At 69.0% G+C, this 17,127-nt stretch overlaps 1 protein-coding gene across 1 annotated transcript; it reads right to left on the minus strand.

Moving 5' to 3' along the window:
- Window positions 1-9,292: 9,292 nt before the first annotated feature.
- LOC142819676 (phospholipase A2 inhibitor and Ly6/PLAUR domain-containing protein-like) lies at window positions 9,293-15,109 on the minus strand. Its single transcript, XM_075908202.1, has 5 exons — window positions 15,061-15,109; window positions 14,101-14,217; window positions 13,595-13,747; window positions 12,965-13,105; window positions 9,293-9,626 (listed from the first exon to the last, which is right to left on the minus strand). Exons 1-5 carry the CDS (start codon window positions 15,107-15,109, stop codon window positions 9,445-9,447), a joined length of 642 nt encoding a protein of 213 aa, XP_075764317.1. The 3' UTR covers window positions 9,293-9,444.
- Between the last annotated feature and the right edge of the window lie 2,018 nt (window positions 15,110-17,127).

Here is a 17,127-nt window from a genome sequence, read left to right on the forward strand (position 1 = left end):
CTGGGATGCGGGAAACGCAGGCAGTGACAATACCCTTGTTTGGCAGGGCGGGGAGAGGAGCTGGGTGTGGTAAGGGCCTTTTACTGCCCCATTCTCAGCAGCACATGGTGCCAAAGGGCGGCGGGCTTCCCGGTTCTGCAGCCCTGCTGCATGGCCCTTGTATGGCTGTCCCCTCCCAGGGTTCAGTGCACCCCCTCCCCGTGAGGCAGGGCCATGCGGGGAGGGGCCGGTCTGGGCAGATCCAAGGAGCTGGGGGGTTATTTGCACTCGGGCTGAATTGCTGTGGGGTGGGGCAGTAAAGGGAGAACAGCCGGGTAAACAGAGGCAGGGCAGTCGGGGCGCGATGCTGCCTTTATGAGGCGTTTTACAGCTAGCACAAGGGATTAAGTAAACGTCCAGGTGCCATCTGAGCTCAGTTTTATGCCACGTCCCTGCCTAGGCCCCCCGGCTGAGGGGCTAAGTCCAAATCACAGGTTTCCTCTTCAACCACAGAAGCGGGAATTCTGGCCTTGCCTTTGTGGTTGGGGGGAAAGGCGAAAACCTGGGTAGGATCTGCATTGGCGCCCGGGCCCCTTGCCGTGGAGGGAGGAGCTGCTCGGTTCCTCTCAGCAGGGGGTTAACTCCCAGTCCGATGAGGTGTAGGACCCGCCAACAGGCTCCAGGTGGCCCAGGCGTGCGTGGGAGGCCTGGACAGATGGAGATGGGCGCGCTTGGGGATGGAGAGACCGGCAGCTGGTCTTGCTAGGTCTGGCCACATTACACAGCCCCTGCGCCCAAAGCTTCCCAGTGAGCGCTGACAGTGAGCAGGTGGGGAAACTGAGGCACGGAGGGGGTTCTAGCCTTTGGCGATACCGAGAGGAGGGCGAAATCGCTTGGCGCACAGAGCGGCAGCTGTTGCAAGCGTCCACTTGATCCCATAACACAGAACTACCGAGAACCAGCCACAACCGGCGGGGCTGAGCCTTAACAACCTAACTCAGTTACTATAGCAACACGATCAATCACGGCCCCCCCAAGAGTGTCCCTTAAATCAAACACACACTGCCCCGGGGAGGAGGGCAGACTGCCCCAGCCCCCGCGACCCCGGGGCTAGTTTGCCCCGCCTGTGGGTTCGCCTGATCTAAAGGTCTGGCCGCTGAGGAGCCGCCATTCTGGAGGGGAGTTACGGCGGGCGTCTGGCGTTCTGGCCCCGAAGGGGTTGGGGGTGCGGGCGTCTGGTGTTCTGGCCCCGAAGGGATTGGGGGTGCGGGCGTCTGGCGTTCTGGCCCCCAAAGGGGTTGGGGGTGCGGGCGTCTGGCCCCGAAGGGGTTGGGGGTGCGGGCATCTGGCGTTCTGGCCCCGAAGGGGTTGGGGGTGCGGGCCGGGCAGTGGGCTCGGGGCTCAAAGCACAACCAGGTGAGGCTGTGGGATCGGCAGCTCAGGGAGGGGTTTGTTTGCCCAGGCGGGGATGGAGCAGGTGTCGTGACTCGGTAGCTCCCCGGCAGTGCAGAGTCAGGCAACTCCGCCGGAGACGTGTCCTGGGGGCAGGCAGAACCTGGCAACAGCTGATCCATGTGTGAGAGCCCGAGGAGGCCCTCTGCAGCCTGGACAGCCCCTTACAGCTGCCATCAGGCGTCCCCCATCGGTTGGCGCCCTGGGCAGCTGCCCGGCTCACCCCTGCCTCCGCCGGCCCTGTGCACAATGACCCTGGTTAAATGCAACGGCGCAGGCGTCAGCCCACGTCCCAGCCCCGCTCTGGCCAAGGAGCTCACACCGTGGCTTTAGCAGTGTGGCGAACTGTAGGAGAAACGTTCCATTGTAGTTCAATGGTCCTAGGAACAAGCGAAGCCGACTGACGGGACTCGTGGGCCGTGCTCTCCCTGTCTTTGTAGGGGAGCCTCCAAGTTCTCGAGGCGATCCGCCTCCTTCCTGCCCGTGAGCGGGATGTCGTCAAGATCGCGCTGGACCCCTGGCAAGCCCCAGAAGCCCTGGCCCGGCGCCCTCGGGGACACAGCCGGGCAGCCGTTATTCCGAGGGGAGCGACGGTCACGACGGTCACGTGTACGCGTCACAATAGTCGACAGCTCCTGGGACTTCTCGACGGTGTCGGGGACTCGAACCCAGACGGCGTCCGTTCGTTGTCTGACCGCAAAGAGACAGGCAACACCAGCAAGGTCCAATCACGCGCTCTTTATTGAAGAGTGCACACGCCAATAGAGGGCAGCCCGTCTCTCTGAGACCCAGCCCCCGATTTCTATAGCAAGTGGGGTTATATAGACAGTTCCGTCGCGTCATCGACTATTCACTGAAGCAACCCAGCCCCCTTTGTTAGTTAGGAACGTCCAGCGTGGATGCACACCTTGCCAACGGTACACGGTGCCTTGATACATCAGCACCTTTCTTAGTCAGACAGAAAGCAAGGACCGGACGAGGAGACAGGAAGTTTTCTTAGCAGTGTCTTAAGCAAGCTGTTCAGCTCAGGAAGTACAAAACTGCAGCTGGTCGCTTCTCTCATGCCCTTGCTCAACTCATGTCTCCAATGCTGTTCAGGGACTCCCCAGAACCCTTTGCTGGACTCTTCTCGGTCTGTCTTAGCATAACCGCCCTAGGCCCAATTTTCTGTGGCCTCACAAGGGGCATCTGTAACCACGCTCTGAACCTGTGTCCCCGCCAGGCGCGCAGAGACGCCATCGATGCGGGGAAGGGGGATTGCTCGGCAGGCAACACCGGGCAAGCAGCAACCTTCCGATCTCCGCAAGTCCGCCTGGAACCGACTGCCTTCAGCATTGGAGGGGTCGGCGAGGGCCCTGGCGGCGGGTGTCCGGCTTTAGGACTAACGCTCCAGGCCCGCTTCAGCTCGTGGCCTGATGGCCCACGGCACCGTCCTGGCCTTCGGGGAGCGTGGCTGCCTGCCAGCTTCATGCTCGGTTTCATGGTGCTGCCCCTCGTACTTCCCAGAGCCGCTCCGAAGAGCGGCGCGTTGCTCTAATACGTCGGCGAGACCCGTGTCTTCTGTAGCCACCACGGTAGGAGGGGACGGAGGAGCAGCCGGGTGGGCTGAGCTCTAACCACTAGCCCCCGCTCCCCTGGCTCCCCGCTGCTGGGTGGGCAGGTTCGTGGGACACACGGAGGTATCGTGCCCCCCGTGGGGCCAGTTCCATGGAGATCGCAATAGCAACGGCCTTTGGGAGGGCGAGCAGGGCCTCCGTTAATAGAGGTGTCAGTAGCGTCGCTGGGCAGGCCGCGGGGCGCCAGGGAACAGCCCCTGAAATTCAGAGTCCGCCAGCTCCTTCCAAGCTGCTGCGACGGGCTCGTCTTCGCTTCCCTCTGGGCTGCGGTGCGGAGCCGGGGTCCCTGCAGCTACCGGCGGGTTTGGGGCCCCGCGGGCCCCGGATTCCCACACGGCCCCGGCCAGGTTCGCTCCCTGGCTTAACAGGCAGCAGCAAACCGCGGAGCGGGGAGGCGGGCCCGTCCCCTCCGGCCCGTCAGACTGTCGGCGCCTTCTTCTCTGCCCTCGCGTGGCCGGCAACCGCCAGGGCTGGAACCGCTCCGTTCCCGCCGGCCACCGCTCTGCCCCCCGCACAGAGACCCCCCCCCTCCCCTGGTGCGAGGTGCCGTTTGCCCATCAGTGTAACAGGCAGTTCTCCCCCCCCCCAAACATCAGCTCCTGCCCCTTGTGTGGCTGGACCCCGTCCTCCGCTGGGCACTGCACACGCACACACACACAGACACGCACACACAGACACACAAGCACGCACAGAGACACTCACACACACAGACACACACACGCAGAGACACAGACACGCACACACAGACACACGCACACACAGAGACACACATGCACATACGCGCACACACAGTCAGACATGCACACACACACACACACAGACACACACACGCAGAGACAGGCATGCACACACAGACACACGCACACAGACACACACACGCAGAGACACAGGCATGCACACACAGACACACACACGCAGAGACACAGGCATGCACACACAGACACGCACACAGACACACGCACGCACAGAGACACTCACACACTGTGGGAGAAAAAAATCAAGTAACTCCAATTGTGTCTAAGGGGGGACTGTGCAGAAATCAAAACTCTCCGAAAGAAAACTGCTGTCAGGGTTAAAAGTTTTCCAGGCCTCTCTCCCTGTAACAGAGAGAAATCAAATTAACTCTAATCAAAGACCCTTCCAATGCCTCCTACCTCAACTTCATGGAGACTCCTAGTCTGTCACAATGTGTCATGTAAACTCTGATCTTTGTCACAGTTTGCTTTGTAGACTCCTCCACTCAAGTTCTCATGTGGCTTTGTGTACTGTAAAAACTTACTTCTAGCTCTCCTGGGGTGAACAGAAGTCTCAAAGTACTTCTGCTGAGACTTTGAGATGTTAAAGAAGAACAATCCACAACTGAGCTGTCTAAGCATCCTGTGTATAGGATCCCTGAATCTGTCTCTCATGGCTGCTGCTTCACTCTTGGTGTGCCAGCCTGCATGCAGGCATCATAAAGTTTTTCCTTCTAGGTTTCTCTCCTGCCTCACTGATTTGATTTGACCTCCGGCCTCGAACCCTTCTGGGGGCTCTGTACCCCAGGGGAGTGAGATTTCCCCCTCAACACACACACAGACACACACATGCAGAGACACAGGCATGCACACAGACACACGCACACACAGAGACACACATGCACATACGCGCGCACACAGACATGCACACACACACACAGAGACACACGCACGCACACACAGACACACATGCTCATGCATGCACACACACAGACACACGCACGCGCACACACACACAGACACACACAGAGACACACGCATGCACACACACACACACAGACACACACACACAGACACACACAGAGACACACGCATGCACACACACACACAGACACACACACACAGACACACACACACACACACACACACAGAGTCACTGCAGAGCAGCCCAGGTGCGCAGGAGTCACGTGAAGCACAACAAAGAGACCAGTGGATGCACAAGGGTGAACACAGGCCCCCCCCAGAACCAGCCAAAAACACGGGGGCAGAGCCCTAGCGCCCTCCCTCCGGTCCGAGAGCCCCGCGATCTCTCCCTGCGCCAACCCACTAAACAACGGGGGGATGTGGTTGCCCCAAGGTCACCCGGCCAGGCTGGGACGGTTCTCCCAGCGGGACCCTGGCACCAGGCTCCGAGCCACCAGCCTGCCGGCTCCTCGCTACTGGCCAACCCTGCTTTGTTCCGGCCCCTCCCGGGCGGGGAGCTGCGGGCGAGGCCTCGGGGGCTGGAGAGCCAGTCGGGCGCTCGGTGCGGCTCCAGCCAGCGGGGCAGCGTGCCGAGGGCGCGGGCAGCCTGGGGGCGTCGTTCCAAGAGGCCACGAACCAGGACGGCAGGTTTGCCCGGTCGGCTGCAGGCTCTCGTCCCTGGGGTCTCTGGGGGGCAGCAGAGGGGCCGTGGCGAGGCCCGGGGGGGGCAAAGAGCCACTGACTAGCTGGCCGGGCAACCCACAAAGCCACGGACAGGCCAGGCAGCCGGCTCAGCCCCCCAGTGTTTGCAAACCTGCCCCGCTCAGGGGCTGCTGAAATAGGTGGCAGGCGCCAGGCCAGACCACCTGGGACCGTCTCCAAAGCCCCCCCCCCCCCGCCAGCTGCCCCCTTCCCTGATGAGGGGCGATCCCCAGGGGCCAGCTTTGTATCCGGTGTAAACAGGAGCAGCAGTCCAGGGGAGTGACTCTGGATTTACCCTGGGGGCAGTAAATGAGTCCAGTGACCTGGCCACTCCTCTGTGTAGAGGGGGGGGGACTCCGAGTGAGCGGGGCGGAGCCCCAGAGAAGGGGCGGGGCAAGGCAAGGATGGGGGGGAGATCCAGGAGCGCAGGGGGAGGGGCTTAGTGGGGGGGTTCTGGGTCTGGGGAGAGATAGGAATGCGGGGGGGGGGCAGTGGGCAGCTCCCCATTGAGTGACCCCTCCTCCCGCAGCTGAGGAGTGAGGGGGCAGGCAGAGGGGGGTGGGGCGGAGGCCTGGCCCCAGCTGCTCCCTGGGAAGGGGAAGCCCTGGCCAAGCTGAGCCGGGTGAATTCCAGTCCCCCCACGAGTCCCTCCCGTCCCCTGGGCTGTACGGGGCACGGACACTTGGGAAGCAGGCGGCCTGCCTGGCTCTCAGAGCACCCGGCCGTGCTGCTCGCCCAGCCCCCACCCCCAGCAGGGAGAAATCTGGGGCACGTCTGCGACGTAGCCTTGCCCCTCCCCCGCCCACAGTTGCCGTTTGAGGGGGGTCCGGACCAGGCAGCGGAGGAAGCTCCCCCAGGGGCGGGGCACAACGCACCGCATCCCCCCCCCCAGACTCGCTAGCCCCACCCTTGCTGCTTCCTCCCGGCACACAAGGCAGGGCTGCTAGCTCTGTTGTCCAGATGGGGAAACTGAGGCAGGGGCAGGATGGGTGATTTACCGAAAGGGGTCTGGGCAAAGCAGGAAGTTGAACCGGGGCTCTTGAGTCCTGGGAAAGTGCACTAACCACTGGACTGCATTGCCACGGCCTCCCTCGCAGCGGGGAGTCGGAGCAGAGAGCCTGGGGGTTTGCCTCTCTTCCTAGGGTCCAGCTGAAAGAGCGGGCAGCTGCCCAGCCCTACACAAGACTGGGCCCCTCCTTGTGCCTGGCACGGCCCAGACCCCTGTGATCAGAGCCCCCTTGTGCCGTGCACGGCCCAGACCCCTGTGATCAGAGCCCCCTTGTGTCCGGCACGGCCCAGACCCCTGTGATCAGAGCCCCCTTGTGCCATGCATGGCCCAGACCCCTGTGATCAGAGCCCCCTTGTGCCGTGCACGGCCCAGACCCTTGTGATCAGAGCCCCCTTGTGCCGTGCACGGCACAGACCCTTGTGATCAGAGCCCCCTTGTGCCGTGCACGGCCCAGACCCTTGTGATCAGAGCCCCCTTGTGCCGTGCACGGCCCAGACCCCTGTGATCAGAGCCCCCTTGTGTCCGGCACGGCCCAGACCCTTGTGATCAGAGCCCCCTTGTGCCCGGTACGGCCCAGACCCCCGTGATCAGAGCCCCCTTGTGCCATGCACAGCCCAGACCCCAGTGATCAGAGCCCCCTTGTGCTGTGCACGGCCCAGACCCCCGTGATCAGAGCCCCCTTGTGCCGTGCACGGCCCAGTCCCCCGTGATCAGAGCCCCCTTGTGCCATGCACAGCCCAGACTCCCGTGATCAGAGCCCCCTTGTGCCATGCACGGCCCAGACCCTTGTGATCAGAGCCCCCTTGTGCCGTGCACAGCCCAGACCCCCGTGATCAGAGCCCCCTTGTGCCATGCACAGCCCAGACTCCCGTGATCAGAGCCCCCTTGTGCCATGCACAGCCCAGACCCTTGTGATCAGAGCCCCCTTGTGCCCAGCACAGCCCAGACCCCCGTGATCAGAGCCCCCTTGTGCCATGCACGGCCCAGACCCTTGTGATCAGAGCCCCCTTGTGCCATGCACGGCCCAGACCCGTGATCAGAGCCCCCTTGTGCCCAGCACAGCCCAGACCCCTGTGATCAGAGCCCCCTTGTGCCCGGCACGGCCCAGACCCCTGTGATCAGAGCCCCCTTGTGCCATGCATGGCCCAGACCCCCGTGATCAGAGCCCCCTTGTGCCATGCATGGCCCAGACCCTTGTGATCAGAGCCCCCTTGTGCCCGGCATGGCCCAGACCCCCGTGATCAGAGCCCCCTTGTGCCCGGCACGGCCCAGACCCTTGTGATCAGAGCCCCCTTGTGCCCGGCACGGCCCAGACCCTTGTGATCAGAGCCCCCTTGTGCCCAGCACAGCCCAGACCCCCGTGATCAGAGCCCCCTTGTGCCCGGCACGGCCCAGACCCTTGTGATCAGAGCCCCCTTGTGCCCGGCACGGCCCAGACCCCCGTGATCAGAGCCCCCTTGTGCCCGGCACAGCCCAGACCCTTGTGATCAGAGCCCCCTTGTGCCCGGCACGGCCCAGACCCCCGTGATCAGAACCCCCTTGTGCCCGGCACGGCCCAGACCCTTGTGATCAGAGCCCCCTTGTGCCCGGCACGGCCCAGACCCCCGTGATCAGAGCCCCCTTGTGCCCGGCACGGCCCAGACCCCCGTGATCAGAGCCCCCTTGTGTCCAGCACGGCCCAGACCCTTGTGATCAGAGCCCCCTTGTGCCCGGCACGGCCCAGACCCCCGTGATCAGAGCCCCCTTGTGCCATGCATGGCCCAGACCCCCGTGATCAGAGCCCCCTTGTGCCATGCATGGCCCAGACCCTTGTGATCAGAGCCCCCTTGTGCCCGGCATGGCCCAGACCCCCGTGATCAGAGCCCCCTTGTGCCCGGCACGGCCCAGACCCTTGTGATCAGAGCCCCCTTGTGCCCGGCACGGCCCAGACCCTTGTGATCAGAGCCCCCTTGTGCCCAGCACAGCCCAGACCCCCGTGATCAGAGCCCCCTTGTGCCCGGCACGGCCCAGACCCTTGTGATCAGAGCCCCCTTGTGCCCGGCACGGCCCAGACCCCCGTGATCAGAGCCCCCTTGTGCCCGGCACGGCCCAGACCCTTGTGATCAGAGCCCCCTTGTGCCCGGCACAGCCCAGACCCCCGTGATCAGAGCCCCCTTGTGCCCGGCACGGCCCAGACCCCCGTGATCAGAGCCCCCTTGTGCCCGGCACGGCCCAGACCCCCGTGATCAGAGCCCCCTTGTGCCCGGCACGGCCCAGACCCCCGTGATCAGAGCCCCCTTGTGCCCGGCACGGCCCAGACCCCCGTGATCAGAGCCCCCTTGTGTCCAGCACGGCCCAGACCCTTGTGATCAGAGCCCCCTTGTGCCCGGCACAGCCCAGACCCCCGTGATCAGAGCCCCCTTGTGCCCGGCACGGCCCAGACCCCCGTGATCAGAGCCCCCTTGTGCCCGGCACGGCCCACACCCCCGTGATCAGAGCCCCCTTGTGCCCGGCACGGCCCAGACCCCCGTGATCAGAGCCCCCTTGTGCCCGGCACGGCCCAGACCCCCGTGATCAGAGCCCCCTTGTGTCCAGCACGGCCCAGACCCTTGTGATCAGAGCCCCCTTGTGCCCGGCACAGCCCAGACCCCCGTGATCAGAGCCCCCTTGTGCCCGGCACGGCCCAGACCCCCGTGATCAGAGCCCCCTTGTGCCCGGCACGGCCCAGACCCCCGTGATCAGAGCCCCCTTGTGCCCGGCACGGCCCAGACCCCCGTGATCAGAGCCCCCTTGTGCCCGGCACGGCCCACCCCCGCCCCAGGCTGGGCCCTGTTAAAACCCCCAGGCGTGTTTCCTGTCACCCTTGGGGGATGCTTTATTCAGTGACTTCTCACGGGACACAAACCCCCCGGCCCCGGGAGTTGGCGGCGTGCGCCTGTGGCCGGCACTCTCGGCCCGCGAGGACCCAGCCGGCTCCCTGGGCCCCGGCCGGGCTGGGCGGCGCCGGGGGCTAGTTCTCCGGCGTGGGGGCGGGGCTGGGGCTGGGGCTGGGGGTGGGGGTGCGGGCCGGGTTGCACTCGGACGTGATGACGACGTCGGTGAAGACCCCCGGCAGCCTGTAGACCCCCACCCTGCTGATACAGGAGCTCTTGGTGGCGCAGCCCCGCACGGCGTAGGTGTAATTCCGGGTGCCTGGGAGAGAGCGGAGACAGCGTCACGGGGGGGGGGGCGAGCCGCAGAGACCCCCCAGCAGCCCCCCGAGACGGAGAGATTGTGACAATCCAACGGGCGCCCGACCCCGACCCGGCCCCCCGGGCCCCGCGGCTCAGCGCCTGGGAAGCCCGGCGGGTGCCAGGGACCGTGCTGCCCCCCCCGTGTGCCCGGGGGGGGTTCCAGGGACCGCGCTGCCACCCCCGTGTGCCCGGGGGGGGGGTCCAGGGACCGTGCTGCCCCCCCCGTGTGCCCGGGGGGGGGTCCAGGGACCGTGCTGCCACCCCCGTGTGCCCGGGGGGAGGGGAGCCAGGGACCGTGCTGCCCCCCCCGTGTGCCCGGGGGGAGGGGTGCCAGGGACCGCGCTGCCACCCCCGTGTGCCCGGGGGGGGGGGGAGCCAGGGACCGTGCTGCCCCCCCGTGTGCCCGGGGGGGGGGTTCCAGGGACCGTGCTGCCCCCCCCGTGTGCCCGGGGGGGGTCCAGGGACCGCGCTGCCACCCCCGTGTGCCCGGGGGGGGTCCAGGGACCGCGCTGCCACCCCCGTGTGCCCGGGGGGGGTGTTCCAGGGACCGCGCTGCCACCCCCGTCTGCCCGGGGGGGGTCCAGGGACCGCGCTGCCACCCCCGTGTGCCCGGGGGGGGTTCCAGGGACCGCGCTGCCCCCCCGTGTGCCCGGGGGGGGTTCCAGGGACCGCGCTGCCCCCCCGTGTGCCCGGGGGGGGTCCAGGGACCGCGCTGCCACCCCCGTCTGCCCGGGGGGGGTCCAGGGACCGTGCTGCCACCCCCGTCTGCCCGGGGGGGGTTCCAGGGACCGTGCTGCCACCCCCGTGTGCCGGGGGGGGGGGTCCAGGGACCGCGCTGCCACCCCCGTGTGCCGGGGGGGGGGGGTCCAGGGACCGCGCTGCCACCCCCGTGTGCCGGGGGGGGGGGGTCCAGGGACCGCGCTGCCACCCCCGTGTGCCCGGGGGGGGGGTCCAGGGACCGTGCTGCCACCCCCGTGTGCCCGGGGGGGGGGTCCAGGGACCGTGCTGCCCCCCCCATGTGCCCGGGGGGGGGGGTCCAGGGACCGCGCTGCCACCCCCGTCTGCCCGGGGGGGGTCCAGGGACCGCGCTGCCCCCCCGTGTGCCCGGGGGGGGTCCAGGGACCGCGCTGCCACCCCCGTCTGCCCGGGGGGGGTCCAGGGACCGCGCTGCCCCCCCCGTGTGCCCGGGGGGGGGTCCAGGGACCGCGCTGCCACCCCCGTGTGCCCGGGGGGGGGGTCCAGGGACCGTGCTGCCACCCCCGTGTGCCCGGGGGGGGGTCCAGGGACCGCGCTGCCACCCCCGTGTGCCCGGGGGGGGGGGTCCAGGGACCGCGCTGCCACCCCCGTCTGCCCGGGGGGGGTCCAGGGACCGTGCTGCCCCCCCCGTGTGCCCGGGGGGGGGTCCAGGGACCGCGCTGCCCCCCCCGTGTGCCCGGGGGGGGGGTCCAGGGACCGTGCTGCCCCCCCCGTGTGCCCGGGGGGGGGGTCCAGGGACCGCGCTGCCACCCCCGTGTGCCCGGGGGGGGGGTCCAGGGACCGCGCTGCCACCCCCGTGTGCCCGGGGGGGGGTTCCAGGGACTGCGCTGCCACCCCCGTGTTCCCCGGGGGGGGGGTTCCAGGGACTGCGCTGCCACCCCCGTGTGCCCGGGGGGGGGGGTCCAGGGACCGTGCTGCCACCCCCGTGTGCCCGGGGGGGGGGGTCCAGGGACCGTGCTGCCACCCCCGTGTGCCCGGGGGGGGGGTCCAGGGACCGTGCTGCCACCCCCGTGTGCCCAGGGGGGGGGGAGCCAGGGACCGCGCCCTCTGTGGGTGCAGCTGCCCGGCTTTCCCCAGCCTGCCTGTCGGGGTCGCTGCTGTGACCGGTCCCTGCATTGATCTCCACAGGGCTCCCAGCTCCTGTCCCTGTGGGCAAGGGGGATGGGGGGCCCATGGGGCTGCCTGCGGGGGGCGCTCGGTACCTGGGGGTACTGGGGTGGGGGGGGAGTTTGTCCTTGCAGAGAACAGCCCAGAACTGGAGAAGATGACGGGGGGGGGGGCCCTGGGGGCTTGGGGGGCCCGGCGGGGGGGAGGCCAAGGGGCTGTGGAGGGGAGACCTCGGGGAGGGGGGAGCAATGGCCAGAGGAGGGGAGGGGAGGAGAGGGGCCCAGGCCACCATGTTACCTGGGCACAGACACAGGCCAGGGGAGGGGCTGGGGGGGGTCGGAGGCTGGGCCGGGGGGGGCGCGGGGAGCCCGGGGGGATCGGGGGGGCCGGAGGCTGAGCCAGGGAGGCGCGGGGAGCCCGGGGGGATCGGGGGGGTCGGAGGCTGGGCCGGGGAGGGGCGGGGAGCCCGGGGCGATCGGGGGGGGGTCGGAGGCTGGGCCGGGGGGGCGCGGGGAGCCCGGGGGGATCGGGGGGGTCGGAGGCTGGGCCGGGGAGGGGCGGGGAGCCCGGGGGGATCGGGGGGGTCGGAGGCTGGGCCGGGGGGGCGCGGGGAGCCCGGGGGATCGGGGGGGTCGGAGGCTGGGCCGGGGGGGCGCGGGGAGCCCGGGGGGATCGGGGGGGTCGGAGGCTGGGCCGGGGAGGGGCGGGGAGCCCGGGGGGATCGGGGGGGTCGGAGGCTGGGCCGGGGGGGCGCGGGGAGCCCGGGGGGATCGGGGGGGGTCAGAGGCTGGGCCGGGGGGGCGCGGGGAGCCCGGGAGGATCAGGGGGGTTCGGAGGCTGGGCCGGGGGGGCACGGGGAGCCCGGGGGGGTCGGGGGGGTCGGAGGCTGGGCCGGGGGGGCACGGGGAGCCCGGGGGGATCGGGGGGGGTCGGAGGCTGGGCCGGGGGGGCACGGGGAGCCCGGGGGATCGGGGGGGTCGGAGGCTGGGCCGGGGGGGGGCGCGGGGAGCCCGGGGGATCGGGGGGGTCGGAGGCTGGGCCGGGGGGGCACGGGGAGCCCGGGGGATCGGGGGGGTCGGAGGCTGGGCCGGGGGGGGCGCGGGGAGCCCGGGGGATCGGGGGGGTCGGAGGCTGGGCCGGGGGGGCACGGGGAGCCCGGGGGGATCGGGGGGGTCGGAGGCTGGGCCGGGGGGGCGTGGGGAGCCCGGGGGGGTCGGAGGCTGGGCCGGGGGGGGCGCGGGGAGCCCGGGGGGATCGGGGGGGTCGGAGGCTGGGCCGGGGGGGCACGGGGAGCCCGGGGGGATCGGGGGGGTCGGAGGCTGGGCCGGGGGGGCGCGGGGAGCCCGGGGGGATCGGGGGGGTCGGAGGCTGGGCCGGGGGGGCGCGGGGAGCCCGGGGGGATCTGGAGGGGGGGTCGGAGGCTGCCGGCGGTACCGGTGCTGATGGCGCCGGCGAAGTAGACGCAGTGGGTCTCGGGGCCCAGGCAGCGGACGGTCTCGTTGGCCTCGCACTCGGCGCCCTCCGACACGCAGCCCGGGCACTGCAGCAGGTTGGGCTTCGGCTGGGCCCGCGGCACTGGACAGACAGACGGACGGACGGACAGTCAGCCGCGGGGGCGGGGGCTCTGCCCAGAGCAGCAGCCCCTCGAGCTGAGTCGGGGCGGGGGTGTCCCGGGCTGGAAGGGGACGCGCAGGTGGAGGCTGGGAGCCAGGACGCCTGGCGAGGGCAGTGCGGTGCAGTGGTTAGCGCAGGGGCTGGGCGCCAGGACGCCTGGGCTCTGGGCCCAGTCCCAGGAGGGCAGCGGGGTGCAGTGGTTAGCGCAGGGGCTGGGCGCCAGGATGCCTGGGCTCTGGGCCCAGTCCCAGGAGGGCAGCGGGGTGCAGTGGTTAGCGCAGGGGCTGGGCGCCAGGATGCCTGGGCTCTGGGCCCGGTCCCAGGAGGGCAGCGGGGTGCAGTGGTTAGCGTAGGGGCTGGGCGCCAGGATGCCTGGGCTCTGGGCCTGGTCCCAGGAGGGCAGCGGGGTGCAGTGGTTAGCGCAGGGCCGGCCAGGGGGCTGGTTCGTACACTTCAAGGCCCCCTTGTTGCACAGGTCGCGCTGGCAGCACTTGGCGGCGCTCCGCACGCGCAGGCCGAAGGCGGAGCTGAGGCTGGAGGAGCGCGGGGGGCAGAACTTGGCCTCCGTGCAGCCCTTGTACGTGCCGATTTTCCGCTCCTTGCCTGCGGGCGAGACGGGAAGAAGAATCCCTGGGGCTGGACGGGCAGAGCCGGGACCCAGCCCCCCGCGAAGGCTGCCCGGGGGCCCCAGGGGGATACCAGCCCAGGCTAATAGCCATGGATGGACCCAACCTCCATGAATTTATCTCGCTCTCTTTGGAACTCTGTTAAAGTCCTGGCCGTCACAACATCCCCTGGCGAGGAGTTCCACAGGTTGATGCCAGAGCACCTCGCACGACAGGGCCCCGATCTCAGCCGGGGTCTGGGCAGCGCCCGGCGTGCTGGGGACCCCGCTGGCTGGCTAGCAGCTGTGCCCAGCCCCTCCCCACCAGGCTGGCGGACACGCAGCCACTCACCGACTGTGGTCTCGGAGGTCAGGATGAGGCAGGAGGTGTGGGAGGGCTCGCAGTCCTGCGGCTCTCCGGAGCACGCCTTGTCAGCGCTGGTGCAGCGTTCGCACTGAAGGCAGCATCCTGGGGAGGGAGGGGGTTGGGGGGGTAACCTGTAGGGTCGCCAACTTCTCCCCCCCCCCCCCAGATCATTCCAGTGCGGCAGCCTGGCCTGGTCTCCCGCAGCGCTCCTTCCAGGCACTAGCAGAGCCTGGCTTGCAGCAGCTGTTCTGGGAGCCAGGACTCCTGGGTTCCTTGGTTAGGGAGTGGAGTCTAATGGTTAGAGCAGGAGGGTGAGTGAAATGGAGCTGCCAGAAGGCCTGGGTTCTCTCCCTGGCTCTATGGGGGCAATGGGGGGGGTAGTGGTTAGAGAGGGAGCTCTGGGGAGTCAGCGGGGGGCAGTGGTTAGAGCAGGGCCAGTGCCGAGGGCAGCGGGGGGTAGTGGTTAGAGAGGGAGCTCTGGGGAGTCAGCGGGGGGCAGTGGTTAGAGCAGGGGCAGTGCCGAGGGCAGCGGGGGCAGTGGTTAGAGCAGGGGCAGTGCCGAGGGCAGCGGGGGCAGTGGTTAGAGCAGGGGCAGTGCCGAGGGCAGCAGGGGCAGTGGTTAGAGCAGGGGCAGTGCCGAGGGCAGCGGGGGCAGTGGTTAGAGCAGGGGCAGTGCTGAGGGCAGTGAGGGGCAGTGGTTAGAGCAGGGGCAGTGCCGAGGGCAGCGGGGGCAGTGGTTAGAGCAGGGGCAGTGCCAAGGGCAGCGGGGGCAGTGCCGAGGGCAGCGGGGGCAGTGCCGAGGGCAGTGAGGGGTAGTGGTTAGAGCTGGGGCAGCGGGGGGCAGTGGTGAGCGTGGGGGCAGCCCCTGGGGCAGCGGGGGGCAGTGGTTAGAGGGAGGGCAGCCCCAAGGGTGGGGGCGGTGGTTGGCGCCAGACTCCCACTCACCGGTGGCCAGCAGCGCCGCGAGCAGGCAGAGGGCGAGGCGGGCGGCCATGGTGCCGAGCCGAGCGCCGGGCAGGAGGGCAGCTGACCGTTGGATGCAGCCAGCCCTGCATCCGTGGGGATTTATAGCTGCGGGGCCTGGGAACAGCCAGTTCCTGGAGGGATCCGGCTGCGGGGCCATCAATTACCTGGCCTGGCCCTCTCACAGGTGGCCACGTCTGCCTTTCCTGCCAGCCGGACCCGCCTGGGGACGTGGCACCACAGCCCAGGGCCGCCCCTGCCAGGCCGGGGGGATCTGGGGCGGGGAGAGGCCGGGGCTGGGACATGGGGCGCCTGAGAGCATCCTCATCCCCCGTTGCCCCAGCCCAGACCCCCCCCACGGGCCTTCTGCCCCTAGCGCAGGGTTCCCGGAGGGGGGAGCCCAGCAGGGACACGGCCGGCCGGTGCCCAATGTGGGCAGGGTCTGAGCTCTAGGGGGGACACAGCCCCAATGCCAGGGAGACGGGCTCCGAGCACCCCACACGCTCAACAGCCACCAGCAAGATTCCCACGCTGGAGCACGGGCTGCCGGCCGGCTGGTCCGCAAACCCCGGGCGTGCGAGGCGCTGCCACGGGCACAGACAGGCTCCTGCAGGCCGGGCCAGAGCCCCCGGAGCCGGGTTAGGGGGAAACTCCCTCCGAAGAGGCTCTGGGGCACCTACCCCCACCCCAGGCTGGGCCCAGAATGGCGCGGTCCCAGGGCAGTAAGGAGCCCTGAGAGGCCACACGATGCTGCTTGTATCACTGCCCAAAGGAGGGGTCCACTCTGGGTGGGGACTGGGGCCTAGTGGTTAGAGCGAGAGGCGGTGGGGGCCAGGACTCCTGCGTTCTAGCCCCAGATCCTGGAGAGCAGTGGTGTTGAGCGGTGAGAGGGGGCAGGCAGGGAACCAGGACTCCTGGGTTCTTACCCCACATCTGGGAAAGCAGTGGGGTCTAGTGGTTAGAGGGGCTGGCGGGGCGCCCAGGTTTCTGTCCCAGCCCTGGGAGGCCAGCAGGGGTCAGTGGTTGGAACAGGCTGGCCAGCTGTCAAACAATGGCCTTTTGTTTCCCGCACTGATTTATTGGGGACTGGCTGCAGGGAAGGAACCAGAATTGCCCCCACCCAGGAGTGGCAGGAGGGGGGTTCACGGCCCCACATGGGGGAACCTCCTGGGGGGCTGGAGCACAGACCCAGCCGCAAGGAGGGCGCAGTGTTGGGGACCAAAGGGGGGGTCTGGAGCAATGGGCACCTTGGGACCACCCCACTCCCGGGTGATGCTGGTGTCAGGGTGGGGGGCAGGTGGCCTCATGTGAGTGTGAGGGGGCCCGGCCAGCTGTCTGGTGGGACGGAGAGCAGCCTCTTGGGGGTCTGGCCCTGGGCCCGGAGGGGATCAGCCAAACCTCTCTGGCCCCCGCGTCTGCGCTGTGGCTGATCCCTGCCCCCAGGGCAGGGGGGCAGATGGTAAGTGGTAGCTGCCGCAGGCGGCTCTAGGTGACACGGGGAGCTGGCCGGGCTGGGGACAGCGGCGGGGGCTGGAGAACCCCCCCCGCCAGCCTCCCGCCCTGCCCAAGTGCAGCGAATGCCCCAGCTCGGCACGACATCTTCTCCCAGGCCCGGTGGGTCTCGGCCCTGGGGCAGCTCAAGCCAGGGCCCCCCTGGCTGGCATTTCAGCACGGGGGGGGGGGCAGTTCAGCATGGGGGGCATCTGCTGGAGGCCCTAGGAACCGAGTGTGGGGCAGGGATTGTTACAGACTATGGTGGGCTCAGCCCAGGGCCGGGAACCCTGTCCCACGCCCCGCGGGGGCTGGGACTCCAGGGTTGGATCTGTGGGGAGTGGGGGCTAATGGTTAGAGGGGACCCGGGAGCCAGGACTCCTGGGTTCTCTCCCAGCTCTGATCCCTGGCGGAGGCCCGGGGCCCAGGGTGCTGAGGGAGGCCTGGCTGGGCTGGCTGGGGGCCGGCCTGTGCAGCACAGAGAGTTTCTGGCCCAGGCCCCAGAGAGGCCCGGGACAGGCAGGCAGAACGGCAGCAAAGGCTGAAGCTGGAGTGACA

The sequence above is a fragment of the Pelodiscus sinensis genome, chromosome 24 (assembly GCF_049634645.1).
Source record: "Pelodiscus sinensis isolate JC-2024 chromosome 24, ASM4963464v1, whole genome shotgun sequence".
Taxonomy (NCBI): Eukaryota; Metazoa; Chordata; order Testudines; family Trionychidae; genus Pelodiscus; species Pelodiscus sinensis.